Raw genomic sequence first — 16,084 nt, forward strand, 5'->3', positions numbered from 1 at the left:
TGCTGGTAAAGGTTTTTCTTGTATTGATTACATACTGTCAATTACTCCCTGTAATAATTGATGGCATGTTTATAAAAACGGGATAAGTGAATTATATGTGTTACATAAAATTATCTATTTTACTTTAGGTTTTTATATTTGCTCTTTAATTGGTATAATAATGATTTTATATACAAGAGAGGCATTTATATGACCACATGGTTATATTTATGAGTTGATGAACTCTTGTTGAGTTCAGATCACCTGCACCAGATGGATTGCATTTTCATTTATTGGAAAAAAATGTTAGAGATGAATCCTAAGACACTCTTAGTAATATCTAATTATCCTATAGAATAAAAATGGTATTGAAAATTTGGGAAAAAAAGGAATGTTATGTTATTTAAAAAAAGAAGAAATCAAAATGAAGCATACATGCTTAAGGAAAATAGATTATCATATGTCAGGAAAATTTTCCTACCAAGTTAGATCTTATCCAAAATGGAATGATTTTCTCTGAATGTTTTTCAAGGAAAATCATTAAAAAACCAACAGTTGAGTACCTTGAAATGGAAAATTATTATTCAGGTAGTTAGATTAATTTTGAAATTGTTTTGATAATTCTATAAAACATCACAGATAATTTTCATAGCAGCAAGTATAGATATTTATCCATTCTACATGGTTGTTCTCCTTAGTTTGAAGATATGTAAGATATTATTTGTTTCCTCTTCACTTATAGGCATTGTATTGAAGAGATCATAAAAATAATTATGGGGCACATGAATATAAACAATGGTATGGATAATTTTCTTTGGGGGTACCTAAAAATCTCTAAATAAGAGAATGTTCTTGTGTAGTGATAAACTTTAGAAATAAGCTCATTTTAAATTGCTTTTGTGAGGTCTATAAACTTCATCAGGAATCAAAAATACTAAGACCATGATGTTTACCAGACTTCAAACATTAGCCCTTAGAGAATTTTCTTGAGAATGGTTTAATATCTGTGAGAAACTTATGCATGGAATATGACATGGAGTTTTATTTCACATTTTCCATATCTTTCATGCAAAATGTCTTTAGAGCTGAAATAATATGTGAATTAAATATACATATGTATATATTATATACATATATATTTATATATGTATACATAAATATGTATTACATATATATTTATAAATATTTGTAAATATGCATAATTAATATCTCTGAGAACCTCTGAATCTTTTTTGACTTCCTGACTTGCTCTTTTGTGTTTGTGAATTTGCTTAGATAGATGATAGGGTGTCTAAAGGTTAGTCATTGTAAAATATATTTGACAATAAATGCACAAGTCATACTTTCTCAATGATATTTCTTGCATGCTCAACTGTAAAACTGATCATGTCACCAAACCATGAAGCAGGAGAGAACACACAATTAAGTACATCCTGTAGAGATTTAGTTCTTCTTCAGCAGTAGCCACTTGCCTTGTTTGTTCACTCCATAGATACCATTGCTTGCTGAGGTAGAACATTTAAATAATAGATACATTTCAATGAGAAAAGCATAACAAGTCAATGGAAATTATCATATACCATTAACCTTGAATTTCACATATAAATGATGTTATCAATTGGTTGTCAGATATCATTATGCCAATAATGTGTATAGCTCACCTGTACATAGAGATTTGCAGTTTACAAATCATCTCCCCTGCAACAACAGTATATAATGACTATTAAAAGTTGCATTGTCCATTTTTATATTAAAAAAGGAAATTGATATCAAGGTGTATTAAATGGTTTTCTCCAAGTCATAGTGCTAATAAGTGGGAGACATCTAGGCCACCTGACTCAGAATCAAATGATGCCTCTCAGTTAATGTGCCACAATAGACTACAGAACCAAATGCAGGAATTTTCATCCATTTGTTCATTCTTTTCCTTCCATCCCTCCCTGCTTCCTTCCTTCCTTCCTTTCTTTTATTCTTTTTTTCCTATTTTTATTCTTCTTTACTTTTATACTATTATACATATGTAATTATGAAAACATAAAAATGACAGCAATTATATACTCTATTATTCCCCCCCATTAGCATGATTAATTTACTAGCCTATCAACCAGTATCATACAGGCTGGTGAAGCTTTGACTTCCCTATTTTATTATGTTGTTCAACTGACAACTTAGTCTTTCTGGGGTAGAGAATCTATGAATTCAAGATGACTTTGAACATATTTCTTGTGGAATATCAGACTAACTTTAGAGTTAGATGGATTTATAGGCCATCCAATTAGTTGGGTCTGATGGTTTGTAGCAGGATATTTTGATGAAATTAGTTTTTCCCACTGCCATTCCCATTAGAATTCAAATTCTTTCTGTGCGGGGTGGGGGAAGGGAAATGAGGTTGGGGGAAAATTGTAAAATTGAAATAAATAAATGGATAGATAAATAAATAAATAGAAAGTAAATCCTTTAATTCTTGATAATAATTTTGTTCTTTTTGTATTTCTTCCATTAAAGTATAAGTAGAACCTGAGTCTGTGTAACATTTTATACTCTTTATTGGCTAATCCCTTAGTGAGAATTATTTGAATAATTCTAAATAAAAATAACTATAGGAAAGTTCAGTGACAATGGTTCAAGAATAAGTGAGTTTGGGATAATAAGAGATTGAAAAGACAACTAGTGAAGGTGAAGTGGAGGGTACCAAGAAAATTGTCACCTGTGTCATAATTTTGCAAACAGTCAATTCTAATGTCAAAAAAATCCAAAATTAGACCTGACACTAGTACCTAGCTCATTTCACTTAGCCCAGTTTGGAGAAGCAGGCTTATTTAATTGTTTTGTCTTTTACCTTCATATTTGTTTCCTCTCTGTCTCTGTCTCTGTCTCTGTCTCTGTCTCTGTCTCTGTCTCTGTCTCTGTCTCTGTCTCTGTCTCTTTCTCTCTCTCCCCCTACTCTCTCTCTTTCTCTCCAGTGGGTGGGGGGATTCTGGGTTTTCCATTCCTTATTGAATCATTTTCCTTTTGGGGTTCATAGGTTGGTTCCCCTTGTTTGGAGGATAGCTAAAATGATTGTGAATGTTTTGTTTGGAGGATAGCCAAAATGATTGTGAATGTTTTGTTTTGCTTTCTTATTGTATAATCAGATGTGAGATCAATTAATGCAGTAGATGGTGAACAGTATTGATCACACAAGTGATCATCATGGTTGTCAAAGACATACAAAAACAAAGCAATATTATATTTATCTAGATCAGTAAAGGTTTATTGTATTTTTCTTCTAAGAGATATTTAAAATCAATGCCATGCTATCTCTGATTATAAAACAGTTTTAATATAGGTAGAATTTTGGCTTTATTCAATGAACTGTCTTTCTTTAAAAACAAATACTATTTCTTTTTAATAATGGATACATCAAAATCTACTCCAGCTACTTAAAAAGCAGATCAACACATCTCTTTATGCAATATAGACAATATTACATATTAAAATTGTGTGTACCCATTGTAGTCATATGAATACAGAAATATGTATATCTATTGTACATTTTTTTAATTTCATGTAGAGATTATGTATGGTATGCATACAGTATATTCCAGTAGGATACAGTAATTATGCACACAATTCATGCTATAGCGTGCACCCTTTTAAGATAAGCTTATTTAAGAGGCCCATTATTGTATATACATGCTGAAAATACACTTTGCACAAGTTCACCCAGCATTGTGTGCTTTCCTGCTCTATTTGTAACTTTAGCGCTATGCTTGTGGAGAGGAAGATTATTAAAGCAGAGGAAAAGGATTAATTGAATCGAATGAATTAAAATGAAGGCAGACTATTAGTTCCTCTCTGGAGGAGCCTTATTTATGGTCTAACACATATGACCATCAATTTGAACACTTATCTCTGTGTTTCAACATTATATCAGTAATCCATTTTGGTTGACAAAAAGACAAAAAATTTTAAATAAAACCAACAACAAGAATGTACAAAACCCAAAGCTAATTCCACTTCTATTCTCAGTGTTTGCCAAATTATAGGCTATGGCTTAACTCTTTAAAACTGGGATTTAACCAAGGATATGGGTGAGATGGGGATTAAAGGGGGAATACTCCCTCTTTAAACCACCCACTTCATGTGCTCCAATACAAAATCCACTTTTGCACATTAGATTATTGCTATAAGGCTAGGACAAATAAATTTAAAAGAAAATTCTATTTTGTAGATAAGAGACAACTGCCATCAATATAGGCTGTATATTTCATATAGAGGAAAAATAAAGCTGTAAAAGCTATAATTGTGATAGAAAACAACGCATCTATTGACAAATATTACCTGTGACCATGACTCAGTACCAATTTCTAAGTATTTTAATGTATTGGCTTCATTATGTTTTTTAAGTCACATTATACTACAAAATGGTAGGGTTATATGGGCACAAATTCTGATTCCTTCATATCTCGGAACCATTTCTTCATGTTTACCAAGTTGGAGATCATATTCTATTTTTTAGAACTAATCAGCTTAGTGCATTCCACAGAAATTCAGAGAGGCTGAAAAAATCAGAAAGAATCTTCCTTGCCTGGTTTAGTCTGATTTCGAACATGTTAATTTCTCATGAATACACTGGATCAAATGGAGAGTAGTAGCTACAATAGATTATAGTTGAATATGTTCAATGAGTTGAGAGATTTTCATTGTGGTTTAAAAAAAGTTAGATTTTTTTCTTACTTCCAAGTTTTAGAGATCTCTGCAAAGATGAATAGTGGACAAAATATTTGATAAGTTATTCATATTTCTCTCCAAAGTTCTCTGTGTTTCATGGTTTCAATCCAATTTTCACATTTTTTTTCTGGCTCTACTTGGAGAAAAGTCTCAATTTGTCACTAAGTCTTTCATGAAACACCAGCTAATCTCCCTGTTAACAAGACCTTTTACCTGAGCTCAAGAAAGAGTAAGTAAATACAACACCAATGGAAGGCATCTCAAGATTATAAATTTTGAATTATGTGAGACTTGAGCCTTTATCTAGTCCAACATCATCATTTTATAAATGAGGAAATAGTCGATCAGTTACATTAAGTGATTTTTCCAAGTTCATCAAACTGGTAGCTATAGAGAGGTATTGTGGGATAGTGAATAGAGCAATGAACTTAAAGCCAGGAAGACTTGGCTTCAGATCCTGACTCTCTCGTTTGACCCTTACTTTCCTCAGCTACAAAATGAGCGTGATAATACCTATAATGCATACCTTAAGGGCTGTTAAAAAACAAAATGAGATATTATAATTTAAGTGTGTTAGGAATGTCATTGATTATTAAGTAGTAATGTTATTTAATTAAAATTTGTTGAAATACACAGCAGGAGTATAAGGAAGCATCTGAGTCTATGATGAGTTTTCAACATATTCAAGAGATATTCAAAACCTTTAATCCTCAATCTCTGAATGCAGAATTTTTCTATTATTTTGTTACTCAATCAACCAAACTCTTGCTTTGTTTGCAAAGGTCAACCATTTGGTTCATTCATTTTTTTAAATTTCATCTATCAGTTATTCATAGATGTGCCTTGAATAAACTGAAACAGAATGGAAATTTGACTTTAAAACATCATGGTGATTGGGTCTATATTAATTAAGTGTGTGCACCTATGCACATAAAATAAATGTTTTTTAAAAAGAAGTTGATATCAGTTAAACAAGTAGTTACTTTGGAAAGTTCAATATACTTAAGCAATGAGATTATTTTCTTTTTGTTTTATATATATATATGTGTGTGTGTGTTTGTATGTGTGTGTGTATACATATATATGTATAAATACATATATTATATATAGATAGATATATAAACAGTTAAACTGATTAGAGTTCATCAAGAGTCTTAAAGATAAATCTTTGTATTTTGCCTGGGAGTATTTTACTATCTATGAATGATTCACCATCAATCCATTAGGAGTTATGGTTAGTGTTTGAAATACTTCAAGAATGTGAAACTTAGCAAACTTCAACACGAAATATATATCTTAAGATGAAAACACTTCTGCAATCTAAAAGACTATACTTTCAAAATTCGGTTTAAAAAAGCCATCGTTGAGAAAAAAATTGAGGCTTAAGTTCATATTATGCTAATGACAGTCAACCCAAAGATAAATATAGTTGTATTAACATCCTGAAAATTTGTTTTTGTCAGGGGTATGGGTATAGTATCAACATGAAAAGTGGAAACCCATGTATATTTATTTATTAGATTTTTCTGAGTTTCACCCTATCCTTAGTTTGATTATAATGTATATTGTCCACACAAAGATGAGAATTATTGTTTGGATAGCAGGGTTGGGTACCTGAGCTAATGTAGAGGGAATTGATGGTTTAGAACATGTTTAATCAAATGCTACTAGGAGGACCAAAATGGAATTTGCCTTTCAATTCTGATGAACTGAATCAAAAAATCTAATTCATTCTGTGTTTTAATTTAACTTGATTTAGTGTGCTGTCAGGCACTGGCAGACAAGAATGACTTCAGAAATGTTTTATTCTTGGATTAGAACAAGGAGAAATTTGAGGTGTCCATGTTAATCCAGTTTATGAAGAAATGGAATTTTCTTCATGATTGATACTAACAGAAAACCTCATATTTTTATAGATTAAGATCCTCATGTTGGGCAGATCTTAAACAGGATGTTTTTATATATTGGAAATAATCTTATCTTGCTCTATCCTCAATTTTCCCTATTTTCTCATTTCTAAAATGATCTGATCTCTTTTTGGGATTTCCAATTCAACTGCCTGGTGACTAATTTGATGAAACCTTTCATTTTGCAGATGGCTTTGATTCTCCATCCTGCCTTGGACAGGTTTAAAAAAATAAATCAAAAACAAAATTAGAAGCTAATTGAGATGAAATTCAGTAGGAGATATTATATATAAGAGCTCAAAATATTAAAGATCTTTTGACTCTCCCCTCATGAGAGTCCCAAAGGTACAATGAGCAGCAAGGAGTCCTCATATTCATGCCCCTGCCTGTGTAGCTAAGCTCAATGAAAACTCAGTAGTGGCATCCCTATTGAAATAGGGATGCAATCAAAGGGAGAACAGAGCAACACAGTACTCTGATGACAACAAAATAAAGAAGACCTTGGTCTCCTCCCTTTTTAAGATTCTTTTTGGAGAAGTAAAAGATGTAGGGATGGATAAATGCACATATATTACATTACAAATTTTCATATAAGACCCTGTCAAAGCTGTATCAGCTTGATGCTTCAAGGATTATCTGCACAACATAACATCACTTTCTAGTGTCTTTCTTTTCTATTTCTTAATATATTGTTTATATAATTAGTGTCTAATTTTTCAATAAAAGTCACTAATATGTTGTATATTATTCTCAGACACACAGGAACAAATAATCCCAATTAAATTTTAAAAATAGTGTGATTTGATTGCTGTTAAACAGGAACAGACAAAACTGTAGACATGAAAGCCCTTCTGTGTGACACTGTCAGGAAACAGGGAACATTAACTTAAATCCAAGTTTTTTTGGTTGGCTCCTTTCCTTTCCTCATTGCTCGTGGATTGCAAAGATTTTAGAAAGTGCAATTCTCCAGGGGGGAGCAGAGGTCCCATCATTAGTGTCTTCATTGCTTTCCTTAATTGCACATTTCATGCTAACCATTTAAAGTGCTATAACATAGTTTTAAAAATTGGGAACTGGTTTCCCCTTCTAACATTTTGACTATTTTCTTGGTTTTCCGTCTCATTTTTTATCCTTTTTATCTTGTGGCTCCTATGTTCTTGTAATTACACATGAGAAGGTGTTTGAAAGTTTTCTTGAAGGTGGCATTGCACAGCGCATAGCAAGCAGGATTGATGGTGCTGTTGATGTAACATAGCCAGTAACCAATTGTCCATACTGTATTGGGAACACAGGTTGCACAGAAGGTGTTTATAAGCACCATGACATTGTATGGGGTCCAGGTGACGATGAAAGCCAAAAGGATAGCCAAGATAGTCCGGGTCACTTTCTTTTCTCTGGAAGGAGGAGGTTTCTTTTTTGCAGGCTGTTTAGTCATCTTCACAATCTTACGGGCAACAATATTCTGTTTATCATCTCCATTCTGTCCTGAAGGACCAACAATCTCTACAGTGGTATTGGTGGGAGCACAGCAATCACCTTTCTGGGTCTTGGTGACAATTTTGATACATGTAAGCTTGGAATTCTCTTCTTTGGAATGACCCTGGGAGGTGGAAACTGTGTTTTCCTCTCTGGTTATTTCATCTTCTTTAATGTTAGAAGCCACAGCACTGACAGAGGTGGAATCATTGGAACTCTCTTTCTCTTCCCCTTGAATACAATTTTCAGTCACTGCATCTCTGGTGGCTTTGCCATTCTGGATTTTGTTATGCTCCAGCCCATCATCACTGGTGGCGATATTATTGTTGTTTGGTTTCACAATTCTTCCCTGGACAAGACTGGGAGAGACTGGATCCTGGTTTGCCACAGCTTCTTTTTTGTCCTTTTTTATCCTGCTCTTGCTGGCTCGGGATATCTGCCAGTATAAGACTGACATGATGATCACAGGCAAGTAGAAGGCGGCAATGGCTGTGCCAAAGGTTACAGCAGCATTGGAGAAAAACTGAATGTAGCATTCTCCTTCCTTCACAGTCCTTACCCCTACAATGAACTGCCAGAAGAGAATGGCAGGTGCCCACAATACAAAGGAGAGAACCCAGGCAGCTGCAATCATCATGCCTGCCATTTTGGTGGTTCTCTTGACTGGATAGGTTAGTGGTTTGGTGACACAAAAGTATCTGTCAAAGCTGATGATGAGTAGGTTCATAACAGAGGCATTGCTGACAACATAGTCCAAGGCTAGCCAAAGGTCACATACCACAGGCCCCAAGGGCCAGTAGCCAATCACAGTGTAGAGAGTATATAAGTTCATGGAGAATGCGCCTATGATGAGATCAGCACATGCCAAGCTGAACAAAAAGTAGTTGTTGACAGTCTGGAGGTGGCGATTTACTTTGATGGAGACCATGACCAGGATATTTCCGATGGTGGTGACCAAACTGAGTGATCCTGCTACCAGTACAATGAATATAACTTCTACTGTTTTATATGGACTTGCAAGAATAATTCCTTCATTTGTGGCATTTGGGCTTGTTGAGTTATTCATTTTGGATATCTCTGATCAGTAGCCAAGTGCCTAGTTGACCATTTAAACCTGTAGGAAAAATGAGGGGAAAAGAATGGAGATTATGAGGAAGAATCTTTAATTTTTATGGAGAAAAGCTTCCATTTCCCTTTCCCCATCTTTGCCCCTCCTCAAACCTCCCCAACATCTATTGTAAAATGAAATAAAAGGATGAGAAAAGACTTTAAGTTAGGAAACAATCAATTTATCAATTCAGCACAATTATTATTTAGCTGGGACCTAATATGTATAAGAAATGGTGTTGGGTACTGAGAATTCAAATAAGAAAACCCTTATCTTATATTCTACTTCATGGAGGTTGGAGTGGGGCATATAATTCATACATAAGTAATTACAAATTAATGTTATGTATTTCGAGAAAGAGAAAGTACTTATGGAGGAAGGGCCTTATGTAGGATGTAGAGACTGTTTTAATCTTTTGGTCAAGGTAGGAAAATTGAGTTAAAGATGAGCAAGGGGCATGGGAGGGTGCCTCTTGAGTAAAGACAAAAAGGAAGGAGATGAAATGTTTTGTTGAACAACAACATCTAAATGGCAAGTACAACTACAAGGGAAAATTATGGAGGAAGTGTCATAAGTCTTATATGACTGAAAGGTGAGATTATGAAAGGCAGAATGAGAAAGTCATTAAATGCCTGGCTAGAGGGAAATAAACATCTACAGCCAAGTTTCATTGAGGGCTATGAATTATTAGCTTATGTGCGGAAACTGAATATATGTTTAGTTAAATAAATAATGATCCAAATCATTGAGAACAAGTAAAAGACTGAAAAAATCAAATGGGTATATAGCTTTTGGAGAAGTTCAATAAAGTAAGGTCATTGTGATCATTTCATTAACTTGCTCACCAGTTTACCTGAGAAAATTCATGGAACAAATGCTGGGAGAAAAATTTTCTTAAATATCTAAAGATGTACAGAATGAAAAAATAATTGAAATATGATGACTAATAAAGGGTGAGGAAGTATGGGGCAGCTGAGTGGTGCAGTGGATAGAGCACTGGCCCTGGAGTCAAGAGTACCTGAGTTCAAATCTGACCTCAGACACTTAATAATTACTTAGCTGTGTGGCCTTGGGCAAGCCACTTAACCCCATTTGCCCTGCAAAAACACCTAAAAAAAAAAAAAAGATGAGGCAGTATAATGGTAGTATTCTTAGCATTATTTAAAAAGCTTTGCTTGAATTGGTCCATAGCACCTTTTGGTTGTAATAATAACTCAGTTTCAGTTGGCTTTCATCTGAAAATTGTCATCTATAGTGAAATGTTCTTAAAAGATGATCCATGGACTGAATACCCTGCTGAGCTATGGAAATTTAATCACCATAAACTTTCTTTGAATAACATGATTACCTTTAATCTAAAAGCTTTTGTTTTGGGAATTTGGGGGGGGCATTAATGCATAAGCTGTAATTAAACTTAGAATCATAGAATTCTAATGCTAGTGGGTCCTTGGAGATTATCCAGTCCAAACATCTCATTTTACAGGAGAGGAGTTGGAGGCACAAAGAAAAACATAGTTAATATGCTTTACAATTTTCAAAGCTCTTTTACATCAATTATCACATTTGATCCTCAAAGTTACCTTGGAAGGTAGGAAGAGCTGCTATTCTTATCCTCTTTTTTCAGTAAGTTTAGAAGTTGAGGCTTAGGAATGTTAATTAACAAAGTCACACTTAGTAAAACACAGAGCCAGGACCAGATCCCGTGACTTTTTGACTTGCCAATGTTCTCTCTCCTTCACCATGCTGCATCTGTTTCTTTGAAGGATTTTAATTAGTCTAAAAGTGAGTATATGCCAATATTGGGAAGCTAGTTGATAATGAGATAAAATAAGAGGAAGCTAGAAGGGATTCCTCTGGAAGGAACTATGTTAAGAAAATGTGTAGTAGATTTATGTAATCATTTAATCATTGGTCAGTTTAATTTTTCAATGGATTGTTATATAAAAATACTTGCTTAGAAATATTAATGCTGTGCAGAAAACAGTGAAAAATTTCTTTTCAAAACAAATACTAATATCTGAATGTTATGGGTTTTTTTTGGCTTCATGTGAGATGAAAGCAATAAACAGTCTATTATTTTAAGAATATACCTCTTCTCTTGGAATTAAACAAATGACTTTCCTTTTTCAAATTTCCCTCCACCTTATTTATGTATTAGGAATGGTTATCACTTCCTAAGTGATTAATTTACTATTCAGTGAATGAGAGAAAGATGGCAACATCATTAATGAGATTTAATTGATCTGAAGACAAAGTGGAACAAACTCCTAAGAATCTATTATCCTATTATTTTATAGATGTCTATTCATTTGGCACTTTGCTTCCTCAATGAATGAATAAGAAACTGACCAATGCCGTTGTTATTTATTTTTGTTATAATTTAGAATTTAGAGCAGAGCTACTATCATAGACTAAATTTTAATATAGGTGAAGTTTTTTTGGTAAATTTTATATATTCTTTGGCACAATACTAGTTTACCTTATATTTTACAACAATCTTGTGAATCAGATAATACAAGTATTATTACTCTCATTGCTTGTAAAAATAAACTGAGATTGAAATTATATGGTTTGCTTCATCTCCTGTAGCTCATAATGAATGTAAATAGGATTTCAACTTCTCTCTCTAATGATTCCAAGTGTAAGGCTTTTTTCCTTTTGCTAGTGGTTCTCCATTTTCTTTCTTTCCATGCCACTAAAATTTTCTCCCTCCCCCCATGTTTGTTTTTTCAAGGCATTGGGGTTAAGTGACTTGTCCTAGGTCACACAGATAGGTAATTATTAAGTGTAAGGCGGAATTTGAACTCAGGTCCTCCTGATTCCAGGGCTAGTACTCTATCCACTGCCCCTTGCACTCTGTTGTTTCTATAGATACCAGAACTCTGCTAACCTACTTTTGGTAGTACTCAGTTTTCTGGCCTCATCCCTCTCTCTGGAATAGCCCTTTATCACATTGTATCAATGATTTATTTATTTTCTAAGTAGGTGTTGTCTGGATAATTCAATCAAGGAATTGTTATAAACTATTCTCTCTGGTAGAATTTGAATATCACATTGGAAAAGAACCACATAAGTTATTTAGCTTTCTCTTAATCTAATTATTCTGTTTTAAGAGGGATCACATGAAGAAAGTGTTTTAATAAAAAAAAAATAATGACCAAAATGGTGGCATGTTAAACATTCAGTCAAGCCAATAAGAAATAATATATTTTGGAACAGAAAATAACCAAGAGGTAGCATGGTATAGTGGAATGAGTTCTGGTTCAGCATCCTGGTTCTAATAATGAGCTGTGTATGTGTGTTATCATGGATCAGTAAACTGTATTTCTCTGAACCGTGGCTTCCTTTTACTTCAAAGTTTGTTACTTATTTGCATTATTTATATTAGAAGACTATTGTAAGTAAAGTTCTCCATGAGTATGGTAAACATACTTTACATATTTTTATGCTTTTAAAATCAGGAGACTTAAGTGATATATTTAGGATAGGGTAGAATTGATGGTACCCTTACCATGGTCAAAGGTTATAAATAAATATTTAACTGGAATTTTGAGTGGCAATTTTTTTCCCTTGGATTCCACCTTAAAACAATAACTAGCTTTCAATTCCTCTTGCTCATGTATGAATTATTCTACAAAAATCATTCATGTACTTATCTTTAGCAATCAACTTTTATTTTTATTATACGCATACACACACATATATATGAATAGTCTGTTCAATCAATAAATACTTATTAAGCATCTAAGATATTCCAGATATTGTGGTAAGCCCTCTGGGGCATATAAAAAGGCAAAAAGACAGTCCCTGCCCTTAAGGCATTTATAATTGAATGGAGGAGACAATAAAAAAGCACACATACAAATTATAGAGAGGATAAATAGAGAATAATTAACAGAGAGAACTAAGAGGAACTGGGAAAGTAGAAAATGAGATGGCAGTTGGGGTTTAGGGTAATCCAAGCAAACTTGTAATTCTGTACAATCTCATAAATAAATAGATGATAGATAAATAGAAAGATAAATGGAATAGATCATCTGTAGGTATATTAAATATTCCATATAAAATTTAATGCTTTTCAAAGTCCATAACTGGAATCACTAATCTATTAATCTATTGCCTTAGCTGCCATCTTCTGAAACTGTCCTCTTCTACTATTCTCCACTGTTTCCCATTCTTCCACTATTCCTTACTCCTTTATAGCCTTCTTAATACCATTTTGGAACATGTTATTGCTCAGTCTAATCAGCACATCTTCAGCTCTATCTTTAAATAGTGTTGCAATCTCCACTCTGCTAAAACAAATTTGGGATTTTTCTGACTTGTTTCTCCATGCAAAAGTTTCTCAATTGCTTGTCCTAGTTCTGTTATAGTAAATGAATTCCATTTACATCTCTGTCTCCATTTAGTTATCTTTCTATCTGTCTATTTATCATCTATCTATTTCTATCTGTATGTCTATTAATTTATCTTTCTCTCTCTCTATCTACCTACCAATCTATATGTTCATCTGACTGTCCTGAGCAAACAGAGAGATTGACTACCTCTCCTTTAATTTAGGAATTTTATGGAAGTCAGATAAATGTCCATATAGAGTCATTATGACAATGTCCAGTTTAGTACTGGAAGGTACATTAAAAATTTATCAACCACCACCATAAGAAGAGATGCTGACTTTTATCAGAACCTTTCTGTACTGAGACCATGAGATAGGTAGGCAACAGGGAATAGTTAAATAATCTTTATTCTAATTTTTTAGTCAGGAGGGATAGAGTTCCCCATTAAACAAATTTGTTACATTCCTTGTAAACACACCTAGGGCCCAGGTGATAGTTTGACAGATGGAACTTAAATATTTACCTTGTCTTTTCTTCTGTCTCCTTTGATCAATTCAGTAACTATTAAATCACTATAGAAATAGAAATTGTTTTCATAAAATTCTTTTCCCCCAGATTGAATGTAAGTTAATTCCTACTGTTCCCAAAGATAGAAGAAACACTGATAGTATATTCCATTGCCACCTAATATAATAGCTAACATAGTTGCTGGCAAGTACCTTGACCTATCTATCTGCAGCTTTGTTTCTTTACCTGTAAAAGGAATGTCTTCGATAAGATGATTTCTAGAGTCTGTTCTGGCTCAAACATTCTATAACTTTAGGATACAGTGAATTCTTTCAGAAACTGATTGGCAACCCTGTTATACTTTGCATATGTTAAATATGGACAGTGAAATAACCTTTCTCAAAGTGCCCTTTGAGAATTTTTACCAGCATGTTTTTAAAGTTCAATGCCCACCGTTGTATTAGAACAATTATCTTAAAATGTTCTTATATGTAGATTTAACCATGGAACCATAATGAAACATCTTCAGCAAGTCCTTATTGTTTCTAGAATTAAATAGAAAATCCTTACTGTCATTGATAATTTTCTTTGTTATGACTCTATCATTTTCTTTAGTTTGATTACACAGGTTCCATCTTCACCTGTCTTTCAATTTCCAGCTACTTCTTGTACATGGTTATCTCATCTCTCTTTGCCCAGACTCTGGCCCTTGAATCTTCAAAGCATTCCCCTTTACCCCTGCCTTGTATCATTCCTAATTTCTTTAGAAGCATAGGTCAATGAATATCTTTTATGCAAAGCTTTTTAAGATTCATCTAGAGCATGAGTTATTAGTTTAATGTCAACAGAGGGTATATGGCTCTTATTTCAGAGGCACTGTGAACTTGGATGGAAAAAATACATCTCAATTTTTATTAACCTTTGATTTTCTCATAATTTTATATATTCGATTTTATGCTTTTAAAACATTATTCTGAAAAGAGGTACATAGATTTCACCAAATTACCAAAAGATACATGAAACCAAAAGAAAAGGATAAGAATTCTTGGTCTTGATATTAGTTTTTTCTCTCTCTTTTTTTTTTTTTTTAGATTTTACAAGGCAATGGGGGTTAAGTGGCTTGCCCAAGGCCACACGGCTAGGTAATTTTCAAATGTCTGAGGTCAGATTTGAACCCAGGTACTCCTGACTCCAAGCCTGGTGCTCTGTTCACTGTGCCACCTAGCCGCCCCTAATTTTCTCTTTTTCTTGAAGTTACTTTGCATATATTTCCTTATTTGTTCACCTGTTGCATTCTCCCACCAAACTCCAAACTTCCTGGTAGGGGCAGGAACTGCTTTTTTTTTGCCTTTGTTTCTCCAATATAAAACATAATGAAGTATAAAAGGGATTTCATAGTTTGTAAAATTGATTGAAATAATCATAGTAATATTATAATCCATAAATAATTCAATTAAGAGACTCCCCATTTTTTTCTATGACCAATATACTCTGGAGCCAGTTCCAGTTACTATTCCAAGATTTCTTCCTTCTTTAATATAGATCATGGGCCCTGACTTCCTACTTCTATTCCTAAAAATACTTATGCCCATGGAGGGAAAACATTATGCTGAGACTTCATCTTGGGAAAAGGAAGGGGATAAACATCTAAAAAGGACCTACTTTTGGTCAGGGATTGTGTTTTATAAATATCTCATTTCATCTTCATAACAGCCCTGAGAGATACATGTTATAATTATCCCCTATTTTACAGTTGAGAAAACTGAGGCAAATGGAGGTTATGTGACTTGCACTGAGTTATACAGCCTGTCACTTTCTGAGACTGGATTTGAATTCAGAACTTCCTAACTCCAGGACAACTACTGTATCATCTGTGCCACCTAGGTGCATCAGCTAGCATGGGGTAGGGATCCTTTTTCCTGACAATGACCTTTTGGATATTCATAAAATAATTCATAGGTCCTATAGAATTATCAGCTTAAATATGTTTGCTATATTTGGTCAAAAATTTAATTAATTTTCCCCTAAATGTATTGAATTTATTGAATTTTGATGCA

General features: G+C 33.5%; 1 protein-coding gene across 3 annotated transcripts in view; it reads right to left on the bottom strand.

The window, feature by feature from the left end:
* Positions 1–333: 333 nt before the first annotated feature.
* CHRM2 (cholinergic receptor muscarinic 2) overlaps positions 334–16,084 on the bottom strand; it is a 198,599-nt gene continuing 182,848 nt past the window's right edge. For all 3 annotated transcript variants that reach the window (XM_074193606.1, XM_074193604.1, XM_074193607.1), the window contains one exon: positions 334–9,189. In XM_074193606.1, the coding sequence (XP_074049707.1) occupies positions 7,735–9,141 (1,407 nt within the window). In that variant the 5' untranslated portion in view covers positions 9,142–9,189 and the 3' untranslated portion in view covers positions 334–7,734. The remainder of the gene's footprint in view (positions 9,190–16,084) is intronic.

This window comes from Macrotis lagotis, chromosome 7 (genome assembly GCF_037893015.1).
Source record: "Macrotis lagotis isolate mMagLag1 chromosome 7, bilby.v1.9.chrom.fasta, whole genome shotgun sequence".
Classification (NCBI taxonomy): Eukaryota; Metazoa; Chordata; class Mammalia; order Peramelemorphia; family Peramelidae; genus Macrotis; species Macrotis lagotis.